This window comes from Pongo abelii, chromosome 5 (assembly GCF_028885655.2).
Source record: "Pongo abelii isolate AG06213 chromosome 5, NHGRI_mPonAbe1-v2.0_pri, whole genome shotgun sequence".
NCBI lineage: Eukaryota > Metazoa > Chordata > Mammalia > Primates > Hominidae > Pongo > Pongo abelii.
The window spans coordinates 26,755,690-26,782,622 of NC_071990.2; the positions used below are offsets into that span (position 1 = coordinate 26,755,690).

Sequence of the window (26,933 nt, forward strand, 5' to 3'; positions counted from 1 at the left end):
TTCACCCGGCCTACCCCAACTTTTTAAGTTTCCTTTGCCAGATAGAAGGATTCCCTCTGCAAGTGTTAACTGCTTTCAGCTTCTCTCACTCATTTAAAATCCAAATCCCTGCCTGGGGAAAGTGATGACACAAGCTGATGTTTCAGGGACAAAGAAGCTTCAATTGCACTATGAGTTTCTTTTCTCAATAAATAATGTAAAAACCATCTCAAGAAACACTTGCAGTGTGTGCGCTGGATAGCACTTTTACCTGTCTACTTCACCAGAGACACTGAAGCACACATCATTTCTCTTTCAGTTACTTCTGGGGGTCACGGTTATTATTTTTCCCAGAAATATTTCTCACAACAGTCCACTTCAATGTTGGGAGTAATATCACTTTAAGTTAGAAAAATAAGCATGAAGGCTGCAAGTCTTGTTCTACCTACACAACTCCATATGAATCTCAGGAGGAAAAAACAAATTTAAAGCTGTACCTTTTCCCTTCCCTGTTTCATCCACATCATACCTCCTTCTTATCCTCTTCTCACAATGAAAGCCACTTAAAACTCTGGCATCTATTCTGTTGGCAGAGCAGACAGACATAAACTAGGACAAACTTTATAATGGTGGGTAAATTAGAGCAACTATTTTTATACCATCTCCACCCCACTCTAATTAAACAAATAAGACCAAGAGGGAAGAACTGGAACCAAATGTGGATTTCACTAGGAATTATAAATTTAAAATCTTCCCTAATTTTGAGGGTGTCACTCACACAAAAAAACCATAGATGGTTTTGCTGCTAATGAATTTCAGCAGGGCCTCAAACATGGTCAGTTCAAACTATTAGCCCCATTTATGGAATGTAGTGCAGAGGTTCCAAAAGGATGCAATGTCCACAGCGGAGCATAGACAATATTCCTTCTGTTCCTTTCTGCCTCAGCATCCAAAATTGCTGGAATTAGAGAGATGGTCCAATGGTTATCTCTACCTCCAGGTCTAAGTATCACATTATTAACCACTTCATTCTAATGCAAGTGTAGAGGAAATGCTGTTTCTCTCAGTACAGTGGAGACGGAAATGGAGTTTTTCAGAACAAATGTTTATTTAATAATTAAGGGCAAACAAAAACATTAAAGCATAGGAATACATCAACTGAATACAAGTTGTCTTGTTTGGTCTGAAATCTTGAAAAAGTTAATCTAACTACTTACCTGAGGTAGACTTAGGTTGGCACTGCTTCAAGGGAACCTCCGTCCATCCCAGAAGTTACCTTCTAGTTTTGGTTACTGGCTCCCAAGTGGTCCTCTCCAACCTCAGGTTATGCTATATGAATAATACCAACACCTTTTTCTCCCATGGTTAAAAGCCTTCAGCCTTGTTTCATACCCCCATAGTTCTCTGTTTGAGGGATGGTCCATCATTAATTTACTTAAAAACTAGAGACAACTACCAGTAAGATCAGTTGAAAGAAGGGTCAAGTCATTGCCCTGTTAATGATACCAACTTTGACCCCTTCTCCATGTTCTCTCTAATGACTTAACAAGTAGCCGTAAGGACTACTTTTCATCACCACCATGCCTCACACCCAATACTATTTTAAGTATACTACAAATGTCAAACATATACTAGTGATAGGCATGATTTTCACCAAAGAGAAAAAAATACATCTTGTGTGTCTTATCATACTGGGCAACTTTTTATGGTACAAGAGCTATTTCTACATATTACAAAAACATGTCAAATCAAATAAACTTCCAGGATCTTTTTCTAAAACAAAAAAAAATACCCTAGAATCCTTATTATCACTATGAGCTATATTCACTGGCCCTAATATTGTCATGATCATCAACCAGTCATTAGGATCAAAGCTTAGAGCCATACACAAGGTAGCAGTGTAGCAGTTCGCCAACTCCATGAATCCAAATGGCAATACTCTCTGAAGCTCAGGGATCTGCTAGGACAAATCAAACCAAAATCAGAGGATTTGGACTAGCAACAAAATATCTATTCACTAGTCTACAAAGTCCCAAATACTATAGGAATCTGCAGTATTGGTATTACATGTCTTTGAATCTGAGGGAAGAAAAAAACTGAGATGTGACCATTGATAGATCTCTGGATTAATTATAGTATTTCTAGAGATCATTAAAGACAATCCTAATTATACTTTTAAATTGGAAACAAGTACTTATCCTTAAGCCTCTGATGAATCTGCCAACTACTTTTCCCTTCTAGTATTTAGAATTCTGCATTCCACGCCATATACCTTATAATGTGGTGATTGCAATCCTTTCCCTGGGATTAAAAGGTATTTTCTCTTTCCTTGGCAGAACTGAAATAAATGAAAGACGTATCATTATGGGTCTTGATTTGCTATAAACAGCAGGATAATGGAGTGAAAAGAACACTAGGTTTGGAGTTAGGATACTCAAAATAAAAAAAGCCTTACTCTTATATTAATAATGCATCATTATGTGTTTTTTACTCTATGCCTACTCAGGCTTAAACTTTTCTTTCAATTTTCCTGTAGCCATTTTACTAGGAGCTGACTGTGGGTATCTATTGCTGAAAGAGATGATAAGTGAAGTCACAAAAATATGGACACTAAAACCATCATAACCATTATATGAAATTTGCACTTTGAGTTAAAAAGAAATGAATTTCTAAACTTGAAATTTCAAATACCAGTAATAACTTGAAAGATATTTTAGGGGAAAAAACTTTTGAGAGTATGCCTCAACTGACACTAAGTAAAAAGCTGAGTATGCTGTCTCTTTATAAGATTGGTCCTGCAAAGGGAAAACTATTGGGAGAGTTTTGATCTAGGATAGCTACTCCCTAGCTTCTTAGTTCATTTCACTGCCAGCAAAAGGCTGCCATGTTACTAGCAACGCTCTAGTCCCATCCTAGACAAGCATAAAAATATCAACCAAGGCAAAGTCAATATACTCCTTTCCCCCAACAGTAACACATGCCACACCTTCTATCATAATGTTACAGTCCTTTCCTTTATTGGATTTCTGAATTTTTTAAAAAGTAAAAGTAAAGCCATCATTAAGTGGTTCAGATAAAAGAAAAGCATCTTTACCTGAGTTACCCATCAGGTCTACTCTGACCCGCCCTAGCTTCTCCCAGAACAAGCTTCTGGGTATCTAAAAAACTATTTTCATACTGATTTCATGTAAAGTCCTCTCTACCGTATGAGTCAACTAACTATGAGAACAGTCTTCTCATACATATTATATGTACATAGATTCTCACCCACAATTAAATCTCTCACTGCAGAACAGGTTTTTTGGGGCCTGATAAGACAGGAGCTTCTACCAAAGGTTTTCTCAGACTCAAGGTAAGTATGGGTTTTTTCACTTATGTGAGTTCCCTGATATACCACAAGAGCTGATCATTGACAAGCACTCTTCATTCAGACACTTGCAGTCTTTCCTCAGATTGGGTTTTTTTTTGGGGGGGTGCAAACCCAAGTAAGGCTCTCCAATGAATGCTTTTGCCATACTTAAGACAAATATACAATTTTTCACCAGTATGGCTTCTCTGATGGGTAAGTCAGAGTTTTGTTAGAAGCTTTTTTCACACTTGCTGGGGCTTCTCCCCAGGATGGGTTTTCTGAGGTCCAATGAGATGTTCATACTGTCTGCAGCACGACTGACACTGAAGGCATTTAAAAAGTTGTTCTCCGGTGTGAATTCTCTTACAACAAGAAGGGCTGAGCATTAGTAGAAAGCTCTCTCACACTCAGTGCATTTGTAAGGTTTCCCACTTGTATGAATCCTCTTGTGAGTGATCAAATTTGAGCTCAGACAGAAAGTTTTCAAAAACTCTGGGCATCTGTAGATTTCTCATTGGAGTGAGGATGAGGTGTTCTGTTAGGGCAGCTCTCTGGGCAAAGAATTTCTCATATTTCCAATTGCAGGCTCTCTGGTCCCCACTGAATTCTGAGCTCTGAGCAAAGTCTGAGATTTGTCTTCATCTTGATGAGTTCTCTGATACATAAATAATTTTTAATATTGGTATTACAGCTTCTCGCCTGGTCAAGACATTTGTGAGGCTTCTGATGCATGGGGAGGGCTAAGCTCAAGACCTTTTTCACTTACATTACAGACAAACGGTTTTTCACCAATGTGTACTGTCTGATGTTGAAGAAGGGCTGAGCTCTGGTGGAAGCTTTTATCACATACAGTGTATTTATAGTGTAGCTCCTCTGTTTGAGTTCTCATTTTCTGTTGGGCAACAAAGTCCATACCTAGGAGGAAGCCACTCTCACAGGCAGACCACTGATGTGGTTTCTCTTCCATGTGAATTCTCTGATGTACAATAAGATCTGAGCTACAGTTAAAACTTTTTTCATATTCAAGGCATTTAAAAGTGTGAGTGTGAGTTGCCTGGTGTCTAATTAGGTTGGCACTCCGAGTAAAACTTCTCATACATTCCAGGCATTTATACGGCTTCTCACCTGTGTGGACTCTCTGGTGCACGATAAGGTCTGATTTCTGGCCAAAGCATTTTTCACAGGCACCACACTTATAGGGCTTCTCCCCAGTATGAACTCTTTTATGTACAATGAAGGCTGAACGGTGTCGGTAACTTTTCTCACACTTATTACATTTGTAGGGCCTTTCCCCAGTGTGAGTTCTCTGGTGGCTAATAAGATCTGATTTCCCACTAAAAGCTTTTTCACACTCGAGACACTTAAATGGTTTCTCACCTGTGTGAGTTCTTCGATGCCTTATGAGGTTTGTACTTCTACTGAAGCATTTGTCACACTCACTACATAGATACGGTTTCTCGCCAGTATGGCTTCGCTGGTGGACAAGCAGATCAGAACTCTGACCAAAATTCTTGCCACAAATGTCACATGTATAGAATTTTTTACCTGCATGTGTTCTCTGATGTCCTGAAAGCGCTAAGTGGTGCCAAAAGCTCTTCTCACATTTGCTACATTTATAAGGTTTCTCGTAATTGTGGATCCTCTGGTGTGAAATAAGATCTGAGCTTTGGACAAAGGTTTTCTCACACATATCACATTTATAAGGTTTCTCCCCAGTATGGGTTCTCTCACACATAATAAGAGCTAAGTTTTCACAGAAGTTTTGCTTGCATTCAAGGCACTGGTATATATGACCATCTATCTGAGTAATCTCATGCACATGAATAAAAATCTTTTTACCCTTCTGAGGGCATACATTATATATTTTCCTTTTTTGAGTTCTCTGATTACATCTCTCTTCTGAAGTGTACATTTTCTATGGCTCTCTCCTAGAAAGTTTTCCACTGGTCTTCTTGACCCATCATTGCCCTCACAGTCATTTTCTTGATAAGAACTTGGAAGATACATCTGTTTCAGGCCTTTCAGTCATGAGCCTCTACAAGTTTCCAGCATCATATATGTTAATTCCTTACTTGGTATTTCCAACCCTGTGAGACAAAGTAGAAATATTATTTATATTCCTACGACTAAGAAAAAAATTCTCAAAATTAAAATTACTGCAGAAAAGACAAACTCTGTATCAGAGTCCCTAAGTCTTCTAGGTTTTATATGGCTTGAAATCAGTTATTTACTTTTACTCTTTGCTAATATAAAACTGATCAGCAACACATATGGGAAACTACAAGAACTCTTTCCTCTATGAATCTGGGTAATTTAAAAACAAGAGCTCTTCATCTTTCCTTGCTTCAGTTGAGAAATCAAGACAAGACTAATAATTATTATGCCTGCTCATGAAGAAAGCAATCAAAAGGGACCATGAATGAGTATCTCTGGAGTCCTTTCTGCAGAAAGCTTGGAAGAAAGTAGTTGATGATCATCAGAATTCCCAGTGACCAGAGAGAAAAGTAAGGTTTCTATGACTCTAATTCTTAGTGGTGCTATTAGGCAAGTTTCTTAACCACCGTATGCCTTGTTTCCTCATCTGTAAAGTGGATTAATAATAGAAACTACCTTACACGGTTCTGTGGAATATTAAATCACTATGAATCTCCTGGTAAGCCCTCTGTTTTGGCTCTTACTATCACTATTATTATGACAAAGGGGCTTAAGATTCTGCTTTGATATGATTATATAAGCACATAACTTGCTCAAAAATAAAAATCCTGACTGATTATAGATACAAGTCTAGGCTTGGAACATAGATTTTATAACAGGCTTTTCTTTAAATGGTGAAAAGTTGTAAAAGTTTTTTCCTCCTCATTCTGTGGTTTAGAGGTGTGTACACATACAGAAATGCCTAAAGGATCAAGTATCTTAAAAAAAGTTAGGTTGACTCAAGAGAGTTCAGAGGGAATAATGAGTCAATGCATTTATCAACTACCAAAAATAGACTAAAGAACAGAAATAAAAGGAAGAAAAAAAGCCATTTTCCATATCCTTCACACTTAACTCTCTTCAGTGATCTTTTCATATGTTTGACCCTCTCCCTCATACATTCAGACCCCCCTATCCATCACCTAAAGAGTATAACCTGATAATTTTGCTTCCTATTTTACTAAGAAAATGGAAGCAAGCAAGCAAAACAACAACACATACACAAAAACCAAAATCCTTTCCACATGCTCCCACCACATCAACCAACCTCTTGTAAGTGTGGTCACGTACTGCATTTTTCCTTCAGCTACCATGGATGACAAACTTCCCTTGCTCAATCTAAGGATAGCCTTTCCATCTGTATACCCCCTTTGTTCACAAGGACATCACTCTAGCAATTCCACCCTCCCTCTCCTGCATTATCAATTTATTCCTTCCTATTGGACCATTCCAATATTATTTCTCTTCTCAAAAACAAAAGCACAATCAACAAGAAAAACCTCTCAACTGCCTCACACTCAGGCTGTTGTCCCATTTCTCTGTTCCTCTCCACAGTAAAACTCTTTGAAATAAATAAACCTGTTCATTGTCTCCAATTTTTGTCTTCCAAGGTTTCTGGAACATACTCCAATTAAACAATCAACCCTTACTACTCCACCAAAACCACTTCTGTTAGAAACCTACAAGCTCTTAAGAAATCTGACTCCTAGTTACTACTCTGATCCATTTCTCTGCTCTTCCTCTACTTACTCATTGCACTCCAGTCACCCTAAGTCTTTGCTGTTGTTCAAACAAGCCAGACTCACTCCCATTTCAGGGTCTTTATCCTTGGTATCTCTTCCTGGCTGAGGGGCTCTTCCTCCAGGAATCAAGGCTCTCTCTCTCACCTCATTCACATCTTTGCTCAACTGGAATATTCTCAGTGAAGTCATTTCCAACCACACTATTTTAAACTGTACCATACCTCCATCCCAGCTGACTCACACAAACAACACTCCTCTCCTTTCCTATTTTGTTTTTCTCCATAGAATGTAAGCCCCTAAAAGACAGGGATTTTTGGCTCACTTCATTCACTACTGTTTCTCCAGCACTTAGAAAAGTGCCTGGCACAGAGTAGGTACTCAAACCTAGAAGAGGAGTTCTTACTTGGCATCCACAGACTCCTAGGTAATTTATGAAAACTTCTACTGCAAAATGTACAGTATATGTGCACTTTTCTGGGGAGAAGGTACACAGTTCCTTAAATTATCAAAAAGGTCCAGTATCCAACAAACTAGATATTAGATCGGAGCCTATTTGTAGAGGAAATGATATTAAAGCTTACCAAATACAGCAAATTAGTAAGTGTAATGGACCAGAACACAAAGGAACACGTGCACTCAGAGAAAACAGGAAGTCAAAAGGATCCAAAAGACATGGTACTAACATGGTTACCTCTGGGTAATGAGATGATAGATAACATTCTGTTTCATCAATTTGTTAACAACAGTTTTCTAATTTCCATTCAGCAATTTGTATGCTTTCCTTGCAAAAGGCACAGAGGCTGCTACTTTTACTTACTTTTATTGTAGTACGTAAAAGTTATTTATAAATATAAAAAGATATACCAAGATTTCAAATGTCAACTCAGAACTGTTCTAAAACTTAAAGGGATAAGAGAAAGAACTGAATGAGGGGGGATAGTGCAATTTCTTCAGAGGCAAAACACAGATCCACAAGAAATGTATTGTGACCACAGCGGGACATAATGGGAGAAAAATGCACTGCAAGGGTAACAAGAATAGGGAAGTCAAAACTGAAGTAGACAAGCTAAACAAAACAGACATGTTTATGCTAAATACAGTGATTAAAATCCTACATTTCAAAGATGTGGGGGAAAGAGAAATCAGACTGTTACTGTGTCTATGTAGAAAAAGGAAGACATAAGAAACTCCATTTTGATCTGTACTCAGAAAAATTCTTCTGCCTTGAGATGCCGTTAATCTGTAACTCTAGCCCCAACCCTGTGCTCACAGAAACATGCTGTATTGATTCAAGGTTTAATGGATTTAGGGCTGTGCGGATGTGCCTTGGTAAAAATGTGTTTGCAAGCAGTATGCTTGGTAAAAGTCATCGCTATTCTCCATTCTCAAGTACCCAGGGACACAATGCACTGTGGAAGGCCGCAGGGACCTCTGCCCAAGAAAGCCTGGATATTGTCCAAAGTTTCCCCCCACTGAAACAGCCTGAGATATGGCCTCGTGGGAAGGGAAAGACCTTACCATAACCCAGCCCGACACCCGAAAAGGGTCTGTGCTGAGGAGGATTAGTGAAAGAAGAAGGCCTTTCTGCAGTTGAGATAAGAGGGCATCTGTCTCCTGCTCGTCCCTGGGAATGGAATGTCTCGGTGTAAAACCCGATTGTACATTCTATTTACTGAGATAGGAGAAAACCGCCTTATGGCTGGAGGTGAGCCATGCTGGTAGCAATACTGCTCTTTACTGCACTGAGATGTTTGTGTAAAGTCAAACATAAATCTGGCCTATGTGCACATCCAGGCACAGCACCTTTCCTTAAACTTATTTATGACACAGAGTCCTTTGCTCACATGTTTTCCTGCTGACCCTCTCCCCACCATTACCCTATAGTCCTGCCACATCCCCCTTGCCAAGATAGTGAGATAGTGATCAATAAATACTGAGGGAACTCAGATACCAGTGCTGGTGCAGGTTCTCACTTGCTGAGCGCCGGTCCTCTGGGCCCACTTTTCTTCCTCTATATTTTGTCTCTGTCTTTGTCTCTCTTTGTCTTCTTTTCTCAGTCTCTTGTCTCCACCTTTTGAGAAATACCCACAGGTGTGGAGGGGTAGGCCCCCTTCACAAATATTTGAGCATTATCTCCATGATCTATGAACTGTCCTAGAAATTACTTTTTTTTGGTCCAAATTACATCTTTCAGGTGACTTTCACGGTATCACAGAACTCCTTAGACTACAAGACCAGAGTATACTCTGTCACCGTCACAATCTCAATCCTCAAAGCCTAAAGTATCACAAGCATTACTCCTATTTTCTTTTATTAAATTGAGTTTACATAGCTAAATGGCAAGTATCTGTTTTGCCTTACAGTCAAAGGAAGTGAGCAAAGGACTTATACTGGGGCTTGATTTCAGATCTACTCCACCTATCACCTCCCTCATCTCAGTTTATGGCAAATTCATCCTTTATTTCCTCAGGCTAAAACCTTGAAGTCATCCTGCACTCTTCTTTCTCACACCTCACAATCAAGCCATCAACAAATTTGTTGGCTCCATTTCAAACCACATCCAGAGTCTAACCACTTCTCACCAGCTTGTTGTTACATTCCAGTCCAAACCACTCTTATTTCTTACTTTCACAATAGCCCAAGAGGCCCACTTGAGCTGCCCTGCTAGCCTGTCACTGCCTCTCTGACACCCTTTTATATTATTCTTCTCTTTGCATGTTCTAATCCAGCTGCAATGGCTTCCTAGCTGTTCCTCATCCAAACATACTACCCTTAGGGCCTTTGCCCTATCTTTCTTCTGCCTACAGCTTTCTTCCTCCAGATGTGTGCATGAATTTCTCTTAATTCCTTCAAAGACTATTTTTTCAGATGTCATTTGTGAGGAAGGCCTTTCCTAACCACTCTGTTTAAAGTTGTGAATAGTCTTCATGCCCCAGCATTCACTATTCCCCTTTTCTGCTTTACTTTTCTTCATGGCACTTAAAACCTTCTAACATACTATATAATTCACTTTATTCAGTTTATTGTCTATTGCTAAAATATGACAAGGATGTCTGTTTCGTTTGATGATCCTTCCTTACCATATAAAGTAATGACAGGTACAAAGGTGGTGCTTAATAAGCATCTGCTGAGTGCATGTATGAATTCTCATTGAAATTCTACTTTTCTCCTTGTATGATAAAAGGACTGAATGTCACAAAGAATGGGAGGTACTCTGATGAGATGGAGTCTGGGAAAGAGAAGGGATACTTCAAAATACTGAAGTAACTGTAGCTTACCTAGAATCCAGATGGAAGAAAACATACATTCCTGATCCTGAGAAGTTGACTTCTCAAGGAAGACAGCATTCTGTAAAACACAAAGACAAGGATAAAAAGCCATAAATGAGAGAATTTAGCACTAGATCATTTACACTCAAAGAATTTAACAATGGGTAAACTACAGTTAAAAAGAACAGATGGGGTTTCTTATCTAATCCCTTAAATTCAATTCTGTAGAGTCTTAAATCATCCCATATGACTCTTTAGAGAAAAGGACAATACAGAATCTATAACCCATCTGCACAATCTATAGCTTCCTTGGCAACTATAACAACATTGAAGGAAAAGGCTCCTAACACTAAATCTCGGTGGTATCTTGAAAACACGAAGGCATTATCTTCCCTACAGGAACTCAGGCTGTCCTGATCCAAAGTGTAATAGGGACTACAAAGTATTTTTGGGATTATAACAAAATTACCACCTTACCACCACTGGAACCCACGTAATCATCACAATTTTGGTTATTCAAAATTTATAACACCCTAAGCTGACTTATATTTCAACCACAAACAACCCAGGAGGTGGTCAATCAGGGGCACAAAAAGAAGTTAGAGAGTCCACACTTAATCACTGATGTCTTTCTCTAAAAGTTTTAACCTGCCTTATCCTTAGGTTAATGGGACTTTCAGTTCCCTCAACAACCTTCCTGCTACTGAGGATCAGAAGCAAAAATGGAACTACTTGGACCCAGGCAACATATAGGGCCATACAGCTAAGGCTCTCTATGACACTTAGCTCATAGCTGCTAGTATTAAAATGACATGTTTTATGGCTCTAGTTCCAGGTAAGATGGAGTAAACCCATGTCACCAATGTCATCCCATTGAATCCAACTATGAAGTCTGGACAGACTGTATGGTCCAGTTATTTGACAACTCCAAAAAGCACATAGCATGCAAGTCAGGAAAGACCAGAATTTTAAATGCCATTCAACCAGCAGTGATTTTACTTCTTCCCCCCCCCACCTTCTGGTCCTCTTCAGTATGGGGCCTAAACTCAGTGTAGCCCTAAATACAGAAGTGAGGGAAGTTGTAAAACGTAATTGTCAACTGAGACTTTTCAGAAAACCTGTAAGTTTTCACACTATTTATTTATTTATTTTTTATTTTAAGTTCCAGGGTACTTGTGCGGGATGTGCAGATTTGTTACATAGGTAAATGTGTGCCTATGTAAACATGTGCTGTACCTATCAACCCATCACCTAGTTATTAAGCCCAGCATGCATTAGCTATTTTTCCTGATGTTCTCCCTCCCCCCGCACCTTGCTACAGTCCCAGTGTGTGTTGTTCCCCTCCCTGTGTCTATGTGTTCACATTGTTCAGCTCCCACTTATAAGTAAGAACATGCAGTGTTTGCACGCCAATTATTTAAAATTGGCCATGGAAGTTAATGGACAGAAAACTGACTTAAATATGAAAAAAAAAGGAAAATATCTCTAGAGGAAATACAAAGAATGCGGTAATAAAACACAGTCAGAGGGGAAAATGGTGGCTACAGAAATCCAAATCTCTCAACACATCCTTTAAAAGCAGTAAGAATAAGAAGAACAAATGAACTATACAAAGCCCACACTGTCACCAAATCCCATATAGCTGTCTCTCACATTCTAGCCATAAGCTATCAATGACAGCAAGGACAATCTGAGAATGTGAGGTAAAGAGAAGAGAGCTAGCAGTGGGCAAGACTGACCTAAAATTCATTGCCAGAAAGAAAAACCCACTCTAAGTACAAAAAACTTTATCACAGTAAGTATGTATAGAAAAAAAAAAAAGCCATTTAGGGTTCAATACTATCTGCAGTTTCTGGTATACACTGGGAGTCTTGGACCATATCCCCCATGAATAAGGTGGGATTACTGTATTGTATCTATGGCAGGTGAGAGTTAAAGTACACTATTAAACTAAAAAATCATCTGAAGCTGAAATTGCCTTTTAGAAAAGAAAAATTTTAGAAATGCTTAAAAACCAAATAATTAAAGGTTAAATATAAAAATTTATTTTTTTAATGAACTAAAGGCATTAAAAAAGATCTAAGTATGGTCGGGTGTGGTGGCTCACGCCTGTAATCCCAGCACTTTGGGAAGCCGAGGCAGGCAGATCATCTGAGGTCGGGAGTTCGAGACCAGCCTGACCAACATGGAGAAACCCTGTCTCTACTAAAAATACAAAATTAGCCGGGCGTGGTGGCACATGCCTGTAATCCCAGCTACTTGGGAGGCTGAGGCAGGAGAATCACTTGAACCCAGGAAGCGGAGGTTGCGGTGAGCCGAGATCAGGTCATTGCACTCCAGCCTGGGCAACAAGAGCGAAACTCCGCCTCAAAAAAAAAAATAAATAAATAAATCTAAGTACAAAAGTAGCTAATATAACAAAAATTAAACATTCAAAAAAGAAAGTCATGAAAGAGCTATGAAAACCTATCATGTAGAAAAAAATGTAACAAAATACAGTTATAACAAATAATATGACATTGTTAAAACCAAACATCAACTATATCAATAAATATAAGTGAGCTTAACACACCTATTAAAAGAAAGAGATTTTCATTTTGGCTCACAAGCAAGACCTAACTATATGCTAAATACAAGAGACACCTAAAGCAAAGTGATTCAGGCAGGCTAAAAATAAGGAGGTGGGAAAAGGAACACTAGGCAAATAGAAACAATAAAAGTAGGGCTTTTGATCCTGATATCAATCAGGCAAAGTAGAGTTCAAGCCAAAAGCATTTAACATAATAATACTTTCTAAATTACATTAAAGTCATGGTTATCTATGTATCACATTACACAGCAGGTGCATTTACAAAGGAAAAACAGAGATACAGACACAAAGAAACAGAGATAAAAATATTAATAATAGGAAAGCTTAATATACCACTCTCAATAAAAGACATACAAACTGGACCAAGAAGTAATGATGCAGAAGGCCTAAATAACCTAATTAATAAGTAAATCTTATTTATATTAAACCATATGTCCTGATAAGTACACATTCTTTTCAAGAACACATGAATCATCCACAAAAATCTGTCATATATTACGTAATAAAGGAAGCATCATTAATTATCATAAAGAAACATTACAAGAAACAATCTGCAGCAAAACTAGAAATTTATTAAAATATCAAATAACAAAAGGTCCTTTCAAATGGGGGGAAAATAAACTGTTAAAAAACTATTCAGTAAAAGGGGCAATGAAAAAGTCAAAAAAATTTTTAAGTATTCACAATTGAAAATATTATATATTACAATCTATGGGATAAATTTAAACCAGTTTATGCCTATATTTCTTTAATCAATAAAAACAGAAGAATTAAAATGAACAAGTTAGATTCTTAGATCAAAAGCTAAGAAAAAAATAAATTTCAATTGAGCCCAGGAGTTCAAGACCAGCCTGGGCAATATTAATGAGACCCAATTTCTATTTTAAATAAGTAAATAAGTAGGTATGGTAGCTCATGCCTACAATCCCAGTGCTTTGGGACGCCGAGGCAGTAGGATCGCTTGAGCCCAGGAGTTCAAGACCAGCCTGGGCAACATAGCAAGATCCTGTCTCTATTTTGTTTTTTAATGGGGGAAAAAAAAATCAAAATAATAACAAAAATAGATAAAAGGAGAAATCAATGAACTAGAGAACAAAAAGAGAGTAAATCTAATAATTACTCAAAATCATACTTATTTTGTAAAACTTAAAGAAACAGATAAACCACTAGGTTACTTAATGAAGAAAAAAAGGGAGAAAGCACACATTTACAAAGAAATGACAAGAATAACCACCGAACAGGAAAACACACATACATGAAACCACTTTGCAAATCTCTATATAAATGAATATGATTAACTATGAAATAAGGGTTTCTTTATGAAACACAATTTATTAGAGTTGAGTCCATTAAAGATATAAAGTCTTAAAACACCAATTTGCAGAGAATAAATAGAAAAAGTTATAAAGGAACAATTCCATAAAAAGCACTAGGCCCAGATTATTTCACAAAATAATTCTACAAATCTACGCAGACCAAATAAATTCAATGCTTCATACATATTTTCCAGAGCACTGAAAATGAAGAACAACTTCCTAATTCTTCTTGTAAAATAAGGATAGCACTGGTAACTAAACCTGACGAAGAGAGCATAAAAAAATTTTAATGTCCAATATCACCTTTTTTTTTTTTTTTTTTTTAAAAGAGTCCGGGTCTTGCTCTGATACCCGGGCTGGAGAGCAGTGGCACAATCATAGCCCACTGTAGCCTCAAGCTCCTAGGCTCAAGCAATTCTCCTGGCTCAGCCTCCTGAATAGCTGGGGTATAGGTACACACCACCATGCCTGGCTAACATTTTTTATGAATGTGAGAAATACTAACAAAAATCGATACCACATTAAGAAAATAATATACCATGACCAAGTGGAATTTTTGCAAAATTGGTTCAAAATTAGACTATCTTTCAATACGAGGAAATCCACTAAATATAATACCCCATATGAACAGACCTATGGAGACAAATAATATAATTATCTCCATAGATAGTGAAAGAACTTGCAACAGAAATCAACATCTATTCTAGATAAAAACACTCAAGAAAGTGGCAATTAATAGATACTTCCTTTTAATATGATAAAACATACATTCCTTCATCCAGTACCTTAAGTTAGAAAAACTACAATAATTTTTACTAAGATCAGGAACAAGGCAAGTATGGCCAATACTTCTCTTTTCAATCACTGACCTGGAAGTATTAATCAATGCAATTAGAAAAATCAATTAGAGGTGTCAAAGAAGTAAAACTATCTCTATCTGGAGGTGATTTAATAGTAGAATTAGAAAACCCTATAAAGGACCAATGCTAAAACTAACTCAAATGATAAAGGAACTCAGTAGGGTAGCAGGATATAAAATTTGCCACACAGAAACCACCAGTTTTTTAAATAAATATAAAGAATAACTAACTGGAACACACAATGATAGAGAACAACTTTTGTATAACAGCAGCAATATAAAACTACTTAGAAATAAATAAAAAATAGCCATGCCAAATAAAGCATAGGAAAACCTTCTCCCTCCTGAGACCCAAAAATAGACTTGAATAAATGGAAGGACAGCCTTTGTTCTTGCATAGAACAATTCAACATTATGAAGATGTTCTCTCCTAAGATTTATAAACAATGCAATCTCAATAAAAATAACAAGCTTCTTTATGAAACTAGACTAAGGGGTGGCAAACTATGGCCCACAGGCCAATTCTGGCCTGCCACCTGTTTTTTTCAAATACAATTTTACTGAAATAGTGTCATACTTATTCATTAATGTATTGAAAGGCAGAATTGAGTAGTCACAATAGAAACCAGATAGCCACCAAAGCCTAAATACAATACTTTCTGGCCCTTTACAGAAAAATCTCCAATGCCTAAGCTGTACAGTTGCTACTCAAGTTCACTTTGAAAAGACCAACAAGGACAGCCACGAAGCAATGAAAAGACAGACTACGAAGGGTAACTAAACCCATAAGACATTAAAATAAAACTCTAAAGCTTCTAATATTAAAACAACAGAGTTCCAAAACACAATTAGATAAAGGGACAAATAGAATAGGAAATCCAGAAATAAACACAAACACATATAGAAATTTAGTATACAATAAAGATGACATCTCAAATCACCAGGGCAAAAATTGACTTTTTAATAAATGATGGTAAAACATCAAGGTAGCCACGTGAAAATAGGTACAATTTGGTCTATACCTCATACCACACACCAATATAAACTCCCAATTGGTTAGGGTTCTAAATGTATACATGGAAACGATAAGATACTGCAAGAAAACTAAAGTAAATTCTACTTTAATCTTAGGGTACCAAAAATTTTCTATCAAGACTGATCATTTGACTAAAAATAAAAACTTTTTTTTAAAGTTTTCTTTTATATATATATATATATATATATATAATTTTTTTTTTTTTGAGACTGAGTTTCGCTCTTGTTGCTCAGACTGGAGTGCAATGGCATGATCTTGGCTCACCACAACCTCTGCCTCCTGAGTTCAAGTGATTCTCCCACCTCAGCCTCCTGAGTAGCTGGGATTGCAGACATGCACCACCATGCCCAGCTAATTCTGTATTTTTAGTAGAGACGGGGTCTCTCCATGTTGGTCAGGTTGATCTCGAACTCCCGACCTCAGGTGATCTGCCTGCCTCAGCCTCCCAAAGCGCTGGGATTACAGGCGTGCACCACCGTGCCGGCCAAAAACATTTCATATATATAAAAAATGAACAAAGTCAACAGTCAATGGGAAAACTAAGAGAAAATATTTGTAACAATATTTGAGATACAGGGACAATATACCTAATATGTAAAGATCTCTTAAAAATTGAGGGAAAACAACAAAAATCTGATACAAAAATAAGCAAAAGACAATTCTCAAACACACAAAATATAAAAATGTCCCTTAAATATATGAGAAGCTGTTCAATCTCATAATTAGAGAAATGCAAATTAAAATGAGTGACATTACTAGGAATAGAGAAAAACTTCTTCAAGTTGATAAAGAACATCTACAAGAAAACCACTGCTAACATCATACTTAATGGTGAAAACTTAGAAGCTTTCAGCTAACATCAGGAACAAGGTAAGAATGTTCTCTCTCACCACTGCTTTTCAACATAATACTGGAATAGAGAGATAATGCTACAAGACAAGAAAAGGAAATAAATAAAAGGTATACAGATTAGGAAGGAAGAAATAAAGCTGTCTTTGTAAGTGACATGACCATATATGTAAAACTCTGAAAAAATCATCAACAAAAAACTCCTGGGACTAAGAAGTGATTAGAGTTAAGGTTGTACAATACAGGGTTAACATACAAATCAATTATTTTCCTCTATACCAGCAATGAACAAATAAAATTTGAAATTAAAAACACAATACCATTTACATTAGCACTCTAAAAAATGAAACATCTTAAGTATAAATCTAACCAAATATGTTCATAATTTATGCAAAGAAAATTTAAAAACTCTAAGAAATAAAAAAGAGAACTAAATAAATGGAGGGATATTCCACATCCATGGATAAGAAGATTCAATATTGTCAAATAGTCAGTTCTTCCCAACTTGTACTACAGATTCAACACAATCCCAGCAAATTATCTTGTAAATATTGACATATTGATACAAAGTTTATATGAAGAGGTAAAAGACCTAGATTAGTGATCATAATGCTGGAGGGGAGGAACAAAGTTGGAGGACTGATGCTACCTAACTTCAACACCTACTATAGTATTTGAAGTTACAAGACTAAAGCTATAGTAATCAAGAAAGTGTGGTAATGGTGAAAGAACAGACAAATAGATAAATGGAACAGAATAGAGTCCAAAAATATACCCATATAAATAGAGTCAGCTGATCCATGATAAAGGAACAAAGGCAATAGATACAATGCAGAAAAAGACAGTCTTTTCAACAAATGGTGCTGAAGTAACTAGACATTCACATGCAAAAAAAAAAAAAAAAAAAAAAAAAAAAAGAATAAAATCCTGTCATTTGCATCAACATAAATGAACTTGGAAGACATTATGTTAAGTGAAATAAGACAGACACAGAAAGATGAATACCACATAACCTCACTTTCATATGGAGTATAAAACAGTCTAACTGATAGAAACAGATGGTAAAATGGTGGTTACCAGAGGCTGAGCCGTAGCAGGGTTGGGAAGATATTGGTCAAAGGATACAAAATTTCAGTTAAACAGGAGGAATAAGTTCTAGAGTTCTATTGTAGGTAAGTTCTAGAGTTCTACATCATGGCTAATAAAAATACATTGCATATATAAAAATTGCTGAGAGTAGATTTTATGTTCTCACCACAAGAAATGGTATGTGAGGTAATATATGTTAAATAGCTTGATTTAGCCATTCCACAATGTATACATATATTGAGACATCATGTTCTACATCATAAATACATACATATTTACTTCTCAATTAAAAAAATTTACAAACCCCAAATGAATCAGATACGTAAGTATAAAACACAAAACTATAAAACTTCTAGAGGATAACATAGGAGAAAATCTAGATGACCTCGGGTATAGCAATGACTTTATATTTTTGGGATGGGGGTCTCGCTCTGTGACCCAAGCTGGAGTGCAGTGGTGCAATCTCAACTTACAGCAACCTCTGCCTCTCAGGATCAAGTAGTCCTCCCACCTCAGCCTCCTGAGTAGCTGGGACCACAGGCCTGTGTCACTACTCCAGGCTAATGTTTTCTATTTTTGGTAGAGACATGGGTTTTACCATGTTGCCCAGGCTGGTATTGAACTCCTGAGCTCAACTGATCTGCCTACCTTGGCCTCCCATAGTGCTAGGATTACAGGCGTGAGCCACCATGCCTGTGCTGGCAATGACTTTTTAGATACAACAACAAAGGCATGATCCACGGAGGAAAATCGATAAGCTGGACTTTAAAATTAAAAATGTCTGCTCTATGAAATAAACTGTCCAGAGAATGAGAAGACAAGCCACAGACTGGGAGAAAATATTTGCAGAAGACACATCTGATTAAAGACTGTTATTCCAAACATTTAAAAATCTCCTAAATATACAAAAATATACATATACCCTTAAAACTCAACAAGAAAACAAACCAGTTTAAAAAACTGGCAAGTCAAGCCAGGCATGGTGGCTCATGCCTGCAATCCCAGCACTTTGGGAGGCTGAGGCGGGTAGATCACCTGAGGTCAGGAGTTCGAGATCAGCCTGGCCAACATAGTGAAACCCCGTCTCTACTAAAAATACAAAAAATTAGCTGAGCCTGGTGGCAGGAGCCTGTAATTCCAGCTACTAGGGAGGCTGAGGCAGGAGAATCACTTGAACCTGGGAGGCAGAGGTTGCAGTGAGCTGAGATCACACCATTGCACTCCAGCTTGGGCAACAAGAGTGAAACTCTGTCGCAAAAAAAAAAAAAAAATTGTAGATACCCCATAGAATGTACAACATAAAGAGTGAACCCTAATGTAACCTATGGAGTTTGGGTGACAATGATGTATCAACTTAAGTTCACTGATTGTAAGAAATGTATCACTCTGTTGAAGAGATTAACAGCGGGGGATGCTGTGTGTGCTGTGTGTGTGGTATGTGCATGTGTCAGGGTAAAGGCAGTGGTAGGGGACATATGGGTACTCTCCGTATTTTTTGCTCAGTTTTGCTATGAACCTAACAGTTCTCTAAAAAATAAAGTCTATAAAAAAGAAATAATTTTTTAAATGTACATGAAATACCAGTTCTCACCAATTAAATCTGCATACATTAAAAGGTATGACAATGCATTTTGTTGTCAACACTGTAAGGAAACAGACACACTCATATGTTGCTGGAGGGAATGCAAATTGATGTTACTATAAAAACATGAAATAATTTTTTAAAAGTACATGAAATACCAGTATCACCAATTAAATCAGTATACATTAAAAGGCATGACAATGCATTTTGCTGTCAACACTGTAAGGAAACAGACGAACTCATATGCTGCTGGAGGGAATGCATATGGGTACAATCTCTTCTGGAGGGGAATGTGGCAATATGTAACAAAACTAGATATACATTTACTTTTGACTCAGCAATCCCATTTCTAGAAATGGACTCTGAAGATTCACCTCCAATAACATGAAAATATGAAGCATAAAATTACTCGTAGTAATGTTTGTAATGGGAAAATATTTAAAATAAATATCTGTACGTAAGAAAATGGTGAATAAGCTATGGTACATACATCCACATATAATGGAATACTATGTAACTGTAAAAGAGAATGAGGAAAATCTTTATCAACTGATGTGGAGTGATTTCCAGGATAAATTATAAATTTAAAATAGCAAAGTGTAAAAAAGTATGTTGTATTTTATGTAAGAAAGTAAAAATAAAAACTTATATATGTAGTTCTCCACTTGCCCCAAAAAACAAGAAACTAATGAGATTGGTTATCATTACAAGGCAGATAAAAATGGAATTGATGGCATAGGAAAACAGAATTGGGTGGAGGAGAAGAGTCACATTTCTCTAAGAATATGAATAATACACAGCACACATATTTTTACTTTTAGAATTATGTTACATTTTACGTATTCAATACATCAATGAACTAATGAACTAAATAGTCAAGATGGAGGAGAAAAGCATAAAAACAAATGCACCTGTGTTTCAAATAAATAACAACTACACAGAAGAGGAAAAAAAATAACTCTAACACAATATTGGGACTATGTATATTCAATCTAAAGATAAAAATAACTCGAATCAGTAGAGATTTTCTCCCCTGTCGGGATAAGGGTACACTACTTAATGTGTATCCTAGGACTGAATAAATAAGTAAATATACTATGGATAATGTCACCTAGATTCCCCATTGTCAATGAAGAAGGCTACAAACATAGAAAAGAGAAAGGCTAGAATGAACTCTGTAGTGTTTAATTGGAATTAGAAGTATCAGTATAACTCAAGATTTTAAGGTTTATATAGAGAATAAAGAAATGTATATATGTGTGAAATTATGTGTGTTTATTTTTTTTTTCCTAGTAATGTTTGCTGAGAAGTCATGGAAACAATAAAATCCTAGTAGTAATGAGTATACCAAGCATTCAGACATGGGTTTCTAAATACCATTCTCCATTGAAAAGAATCAAGACTCTGGAGAAATGGCTGTTTCCATGGTTTGGAAAGTATAAGATAAGCCTGGACCATCCTGATGTGTCAGAAAGTAAGGAAGTGCTCAAAAAGTGGTGCAATATGCCAGAAGGACCCACAATTCAGGATGGAAGGACTGCCACCGTACAAATCTGGAACAAGCAGAACACTGAAATAAGTAATAACAGTAATAAATTAGTCACACAATAATAATCCATGAATTTGTACTCATTAAAAAAAAGTGTATAGAAGGGAAAATTTTTTTGCATTAGAAAAGCAAACAATTAAATATAGAAGAAATGATGGAATTAATAATTTCACCATGTTCAATCAAAAGAAGAGTACTGTGCAAAAGTCTAGTGGATTTTGCACTAGATAAAAAATCTAGTGGATTTTGCACAGAAAAATTTTATGAGAATCAAGATATTTACATAATCTGAAAATATCTCCCCACTAGATATTTAATAATTATAAATACAAAAAGAGTAACTTCACAGTATAGAAAACTGGAAGACGCCACCTTAACCAAGTGGTATCCTCAACTAAAGTGAACATGACCAGTAATGAGATAAAACATCATGAGCCTCCTAATATGATGCAAAGAGAAAAACATAACATCACTTCTGCGGTATCTTGCCAAAAATGTCTAAACTGAATCTGATCACAAGGGAACATCAGAAAAACCCAAACTGAGGGAAACTACCAAATAAATGGCCTAAATATTCAAAAAATGTCAAAGGTATGAAAGACAAAGTCTGAAGATATGTTCACAATAGAGACAACATTATAATTAAATTAAATGACTGATGCTGAATTAGATCTTGGTCCACAGAAAACATTTTTTCTTTTTGTCTTACACAACATGAGTGGAGCAATTGGCTAAGTTTGAATAACGTCTGGAGATTAGATAATAGTACGTATTGTATGAATGTTAATTTCCTGACTCTGATAATGGTAATGATAATTTCTAGAGAATATCCTTGTTTTTAGGAAATATACAACTGAATATTTAGGACAGGCTTTCTCAATTAGGGTTCTAGAAAAGAAGTCCCCACAGAAAATGTATTTGAATGACTGTTTTCTCAGTTCTCCTAAGGATGGCATGTAGCTAGCAGTACTGTACATGCATAGGAGAGCAGGACTCCATGGCTTGATTCTCTGTTTGAGAAAAGACATGTCTACAACTTACTCTCAAATGGTTCAGGGAAAAATCTATATATATGTATATCTGTATTGCTATGCTTTGAATGTGTCCTCCAAAGTTAATGCATTGGAAACTTGATCCCCAATGCAATTATGTCGGGAAACAGGTCCTAATGGGAGGTATGTAGGTAACAGGGGCACCACCCTCATAGGCTAATGCCATTATTTCAGGAGTCGGTTCCTCATAAAAAGATGAGTTTGGTCCCTTTCTGAGCACTCTTGCTTGCTCTCACCCTCTCTTTGCCCTTTTGCCATGAAATGACACAGCAAGGCGGCTCTCACTAGATGCCAGCCCCCGTCTTGGACTTTCGAATCTCCAGAATCATGAGCCAATAAATTTCTGTTCATTACAAATTACTCAGTCTATAGTATTCTGTTATAGCAGCCCAAAACAGACTAAAACGTTTGTTTAATAGAGACAGGCAAAATCATAAAGCAAACATGGTAAAATGTTAACATTTAGAGCATATGGATGAAGGGTATATGGGAGTTCTTTGTACCGTTTTGCAATTTTTTCTATATCTGTACTTATTCAAAACTAAACGGTATTTTATTTTGGTTTTCAAAAAACATGGTGGCTAAAGGTTGGCTTATTTTGGTGGTTAATACTGACAGTTTAAGCTCTGGATGCAGATTTTGGTTCAAATTCCCACTCTCCTCCTTTGTAGCTGTGAGAACTTGGGTTAGTAACTTAATTTCCTTCAACTTCAATATTCTCTTTTTTCCTCACAGAGTTGCTATGAGAACCAAGACACTGCCGGTACTAAGCTCAATGCCTAGGTCTCAGTAGATGCTTAATAAATGGTAGAGTCTATTATTTTCTTAATTCTACCTTCACATGCACAAAACCACTAACATGTACTAAGCCCGTTTTCTATGCCTGATTCTTGTGCAAAGCCTTGTTCAAAACCCACTTGAAATAACTAATAAAACAATTTGGCCAGTTAATGATTAATATGAAGATTATGCAAAAACTAGAAAAGAATTATGGAGAAATTTTAGAAGGAAAAGGAAGAATTCCAACTCAGAATCACAACTAAGTAAAGATATGCAGGGATACAGACAAATAGCTGTTATAAGATGGGCGGTTCATAAAAGGTTTTGTCTTTTAAAATTTGTATTATTGTTAAGCTCAGAAGGAGAACAGAGTGAAAATAAAGGATTCTTAGGTTTGTCACAGCCAGGCAAATCATTTACATTATTCCCTAAAGTTATCAGTCCAAGATGTCTTATTTGCCCTAAACAACCAATGAAGTGTGGGGCATTAAGAAGAAGAAGAAAAAAAAAACTGAATAAATAAGGAAATAATTTTCTTATTCATATCCAAGCTTTTTTTAGATGTCAACACCTAAAAAATAAGTCTGGGTGTCAACCCTCAAAACAGATCATAAGGCCGCGCGTGGTGGCTCATGCCTGTAATCCAAGCACTTTGGGAAGCCAAGGCAGGCGGATCACAAGTCAGGAGATTGAGACCATCCTGGCTAACACAGTGAAACCCCGTCTCTACTAAAAAGTACAAAAAAATTAGCCAGGTGTGGTGGCGGGCGCCTGTAGTCCTAGCTACTTGGAAGGCTGAGGCAGAAGGATGGTGTGAACCCGGGAGGCAGAGCTTGCAGTGAGCTGATATTGTGCCACTGCACTCCAGCCTGGAAGACAGAGCGAAGACTCCCTCTCAAAAAAAAAAAAAAAAAAAAAATCATGTCACTTCCCTAATTTAAAATACTGTTTTCTATTACACTCAGAATAAAATCCAAAGTTTTTACTGCTCTACATAATGTGGCACCTCTGCGTTATCTTCAGCCTCACAGGCCATCTCCGAGCTTTTGCACTTGTTCCTTCTGCCTAGAATGCCCTTCCCCATGCAGTTTACTCCTTTATTGGACTCAAGTCTCTGCCTGAAGATCACTTCCTCAAAAAGCAGCATACCCTGACTACCTTATCTAAAATAGCCTGTGTTGCTTTATCCCATTTTATTTCTCTCCACAGCACTTATCACCATTCAACTCTGTGGTATACATTTTATATTTATTCATTTGTTTGTCTTTTTACGAAAATATAACTTCTATTAGGGTTAGGACTTAGTCTTTTGCTTACTATAATATCCCTAGTACCTAGAGTAACTTTGTTGAATAAATGAAAAGTGTGAACAAATACCAGAACAAAAAGGCAATCATTATCCTTGGACCCCCAGTAGCTGTATAACAGACTAGACCAGTAGCCCTGGCTGGTTCATTTAGCAAGCCCAAATACATCTTTTAAGTCTTAGCTCCAGGGTACCCTCCTTGAGGATGCTTCTCTTGCCCCATCCTAGGAAGAGACTAGTACTCTTTCCTGCCTAGGGTCGAAGTGAAAGGAATAAACTGGAACACAACAAAAGTCCAAGCAGACAGGCTAATTCATACAACTAGAGAGTTCATGGTTATCCTTAAAGAGTATATGGGACCAAGAGACAAAGTTAGTAAAGCATTATTTAAAAATTAGATGGTGTTTATAGGCCTCAGGCTTGGAAATTTCTCATTTATTTTTCATTGATTACATGGATTATCTCATTTAGTCCTCCCAAGGACCCTATAAAATAGGTATTAATACCAATGTTTGGATCTTATAGATGGAAAACCTGATGCTTTGGGCAGTTAGATAATCACCCAACAACTTACAAATAGTAAGTAGCAGAGCCAGGATCTAAATACCTATCTTCTGACTCCAGAGCCTGCCTAAGCATTAGGCATACTACCCTCTTTGTGCTACAAATCAGTCAAAAAGCAATTACTGCAAGCCTAATGTGAATATGCATGCATGTTGAAAAGGAGTAGAAAATAGCCTTAAGTTGGTAGGATAGGGCTCAGTTTTATCACTCTGCTATCTTAGGAGCTAAGAAAGGGCCATTCTCTTTTTCCATATATCTTCTCCCATACTTTCCTGTCTTTCACCCTGCCCCACCCCACGCCCCCATCCACATTTATACAGAAACAGAGCCTGGTATACCACTTACCATAACAAGAAAGACTCAAGACCATCTTCCTTTTGGTTTCAAAAGGTCTCTAGCTCAGAACTAATCACAACACTCAATTCTTCCCTCTCCTAGAGGAAAAATCAATCATGTAGACGATGACCTTGTGAAATTTATAATTCATAATTTTTCTAGAGCTGGCCTAGAAAACTGGTCCCATTTCCTCTCCATTCTAGTGAGCATCCTTCAACCATAGCTTACCTCTTCCCATCTTTGCTTACACTGTTTCTCCTGCAGGAAGTGTCTGCCACTGGTAGCCATCAGTTCCGACTAGCTCTAGACAAAATATCAAGAATCTTTCTAAATAACTACTAACTGTAACTTCATAACAAAGCCCTAAGCCTCGTTTTCGTTTGTTTTTTTCTCTTTCTGCTAATTGTTTTTGTTTGTATTATCTCAACTCCTAAGATCAAAGACCCATTCGTCTACCACTACAAACCCCAAAGTGCATGTGATAAGTGTATATAATATAAAGTTATCTGTAATTCCGTTTTCCAAAAAGAAATGGTTATAGGAAGATTAAACAAACCAGATTTTTCTGCAGATACATTCAACTGCAACATAACTAATTTCTGCACTGAAGATGAAGCGAAAAATCCATTCAAGGTCCTTTTTTTCCTCGATATATATGAAAGATCATATTGCTTTGAAAAGTGCCTTGCAGTGTTTACTATTATTATCTCTAGGAACTACCGTACTAAGGTTCTCTTCTTTCAACTTTTCATAGACCATCTTTCAGTCCTCCGTCCGCCGTCCGGGGGGACCAGACCATGCTCAGTGTCCAGGAACAGGGGCTGCTCCCACTCGACTGTGGCCGTGGGTCTTCGGTCCCACCGCGCACCCATCCCACCCCTGGGCCCCGCAGGCCGCGCTTACCCTGGCAGCCGCCGGCGCCGCCCCTAGGCCTGGGGACAGCACTTCCGGTTACTCTCCGGACACTCGAATCTGGGCTTCCTGGCGGCCGCAGACTCTGCGATAGTGGATCTAAGGGCCAGGCTTCGGGAAGGAAAGAAAAGCGAACCCGGGACGGACAAGAGCTAGGAGCAACTCCCTTCGTGCGCCTAGACTAGGGGAGTTGGGGCCAGGCCGCCCACAGAGCGCTTTAACAGAGCGCTTCAAGGGCCCACAAGGCCGGCTACGCAAACCCTTTCAAGCTGGCTGGGAAGAGGCCGGCGCAGCCCCACCCCCGCAAGTCACATGATCACCCCTCTCCGGCCACTAGGGCGTTCCAATCACGGCCATTGGGCCAATAGGAGCCGAGTCTTCGGAAAGGGGCGGTGCCCGGGGCGCCTGCGCTCTGGGAGCCCTCGGCGCTTTGGTGGGAGGGGGTCTTGCTGGCGCAGTGGAAGGCCGGCTGTAGGGGGAGGCGATCGCTGCCACCTTGTCTAAGACGAAACGGCACCAACAGCGTTGCAGTTTATGTTACAGTTTCCCCAAGGCTGTTAACCGAGGACTCAAACTAGGAGTAGAGTCACAAAGATTAGATGCCACTGACCCTGAGAGAAACACCTGGAAAGATCTGGAGAGAAACACCTGGAAAGATCTGGAAGAGATAGAGGATTCTGAAGCACAGTGGCAGCGCTGTCATCCGCGAAGATGTGGCCAGCGAGATGGAAGAAATGCTTTTAAAAGTGGTGGACTTGTGTGGGTGGAGAAAACAGCAGCGAGAGAAAGTACTGTGGGAG

The 26,933-nt window shown here is 37.8% G+C and overlaps 1 protein-coding gene and 1 long non-coding RNA gene across 7 annotated transcripts; one reads left to right on the top strand and one right to left on the bottom strand.

The window, feature by feature from the left end:
- Nucleotides 1–1,063: 1,063 nt before the first annotated feature.
- On the bottom strand, nucleotides 1,064–26,889 carry ZNF322 (zinc finger protein 322). Of its 6 annotated transcripts, none has more exons than XR_008526615.2 (4): nucleotides 26,125–26,889; nucleotides 10,323–10,392; nucleotides 2,252–5,415; nucleotides 1,064–1,936 (listed from the first exon to the last, which is right to left on the bottom strand). XR_008526615.2 is itself a non-coding variant. In XM_002816543.3 (4 exons), the coding sequence occupies exon 4, from the start codon at nucleotides 5,238–5,240 to the stop codon at nucleotides 4,032–4,034; it is 1,209 nt and encodes a 402-aa protein (XP_002816589.3). In that variant the 5' UTR covers nucleotides 5,241–5,415; nucleotides 10,323–10,392; nucleotides 25,231–25,319; nucleotides 26,125–26,438; the 3' UTR covers nucleotides 1,064–4,031. The 6 variants fall into 6 exon arrangements, 5 of the variants coding, with proteins under 5 accessions (XP_002816589.3, XP_009239796.3, XP_063581205.1 ...); XM_002816543.3 differs by adding an exon at nucleotides 25,231–25,319 and having other exon boundaries at nucleotides 1,064–5,415; nucleotides 26,125–26,438; XM_009241521.3 differs by adding an exon at nucleotides 25,450–25,524 and having other exon boundaries at nucleotides 1,064–5,415; nucleotides 26,125–26,438.
- LOC129060179 (uncharacterized) lies at nucleotides 5,624–21,476 on the top strand. Its single transcript, XR_008526664.1, has 3 exons — nucleotides 5,624–5,832; nucleotides 10,977–11,148; nucleotides 20,928–21,476. It is a non-coding gene; the product is annotated as an uncharacterized LOC129060179 (long non-coding RNA).
- Nucleotides 26,890–26,933: the final 44 nt, after the last annotated feature.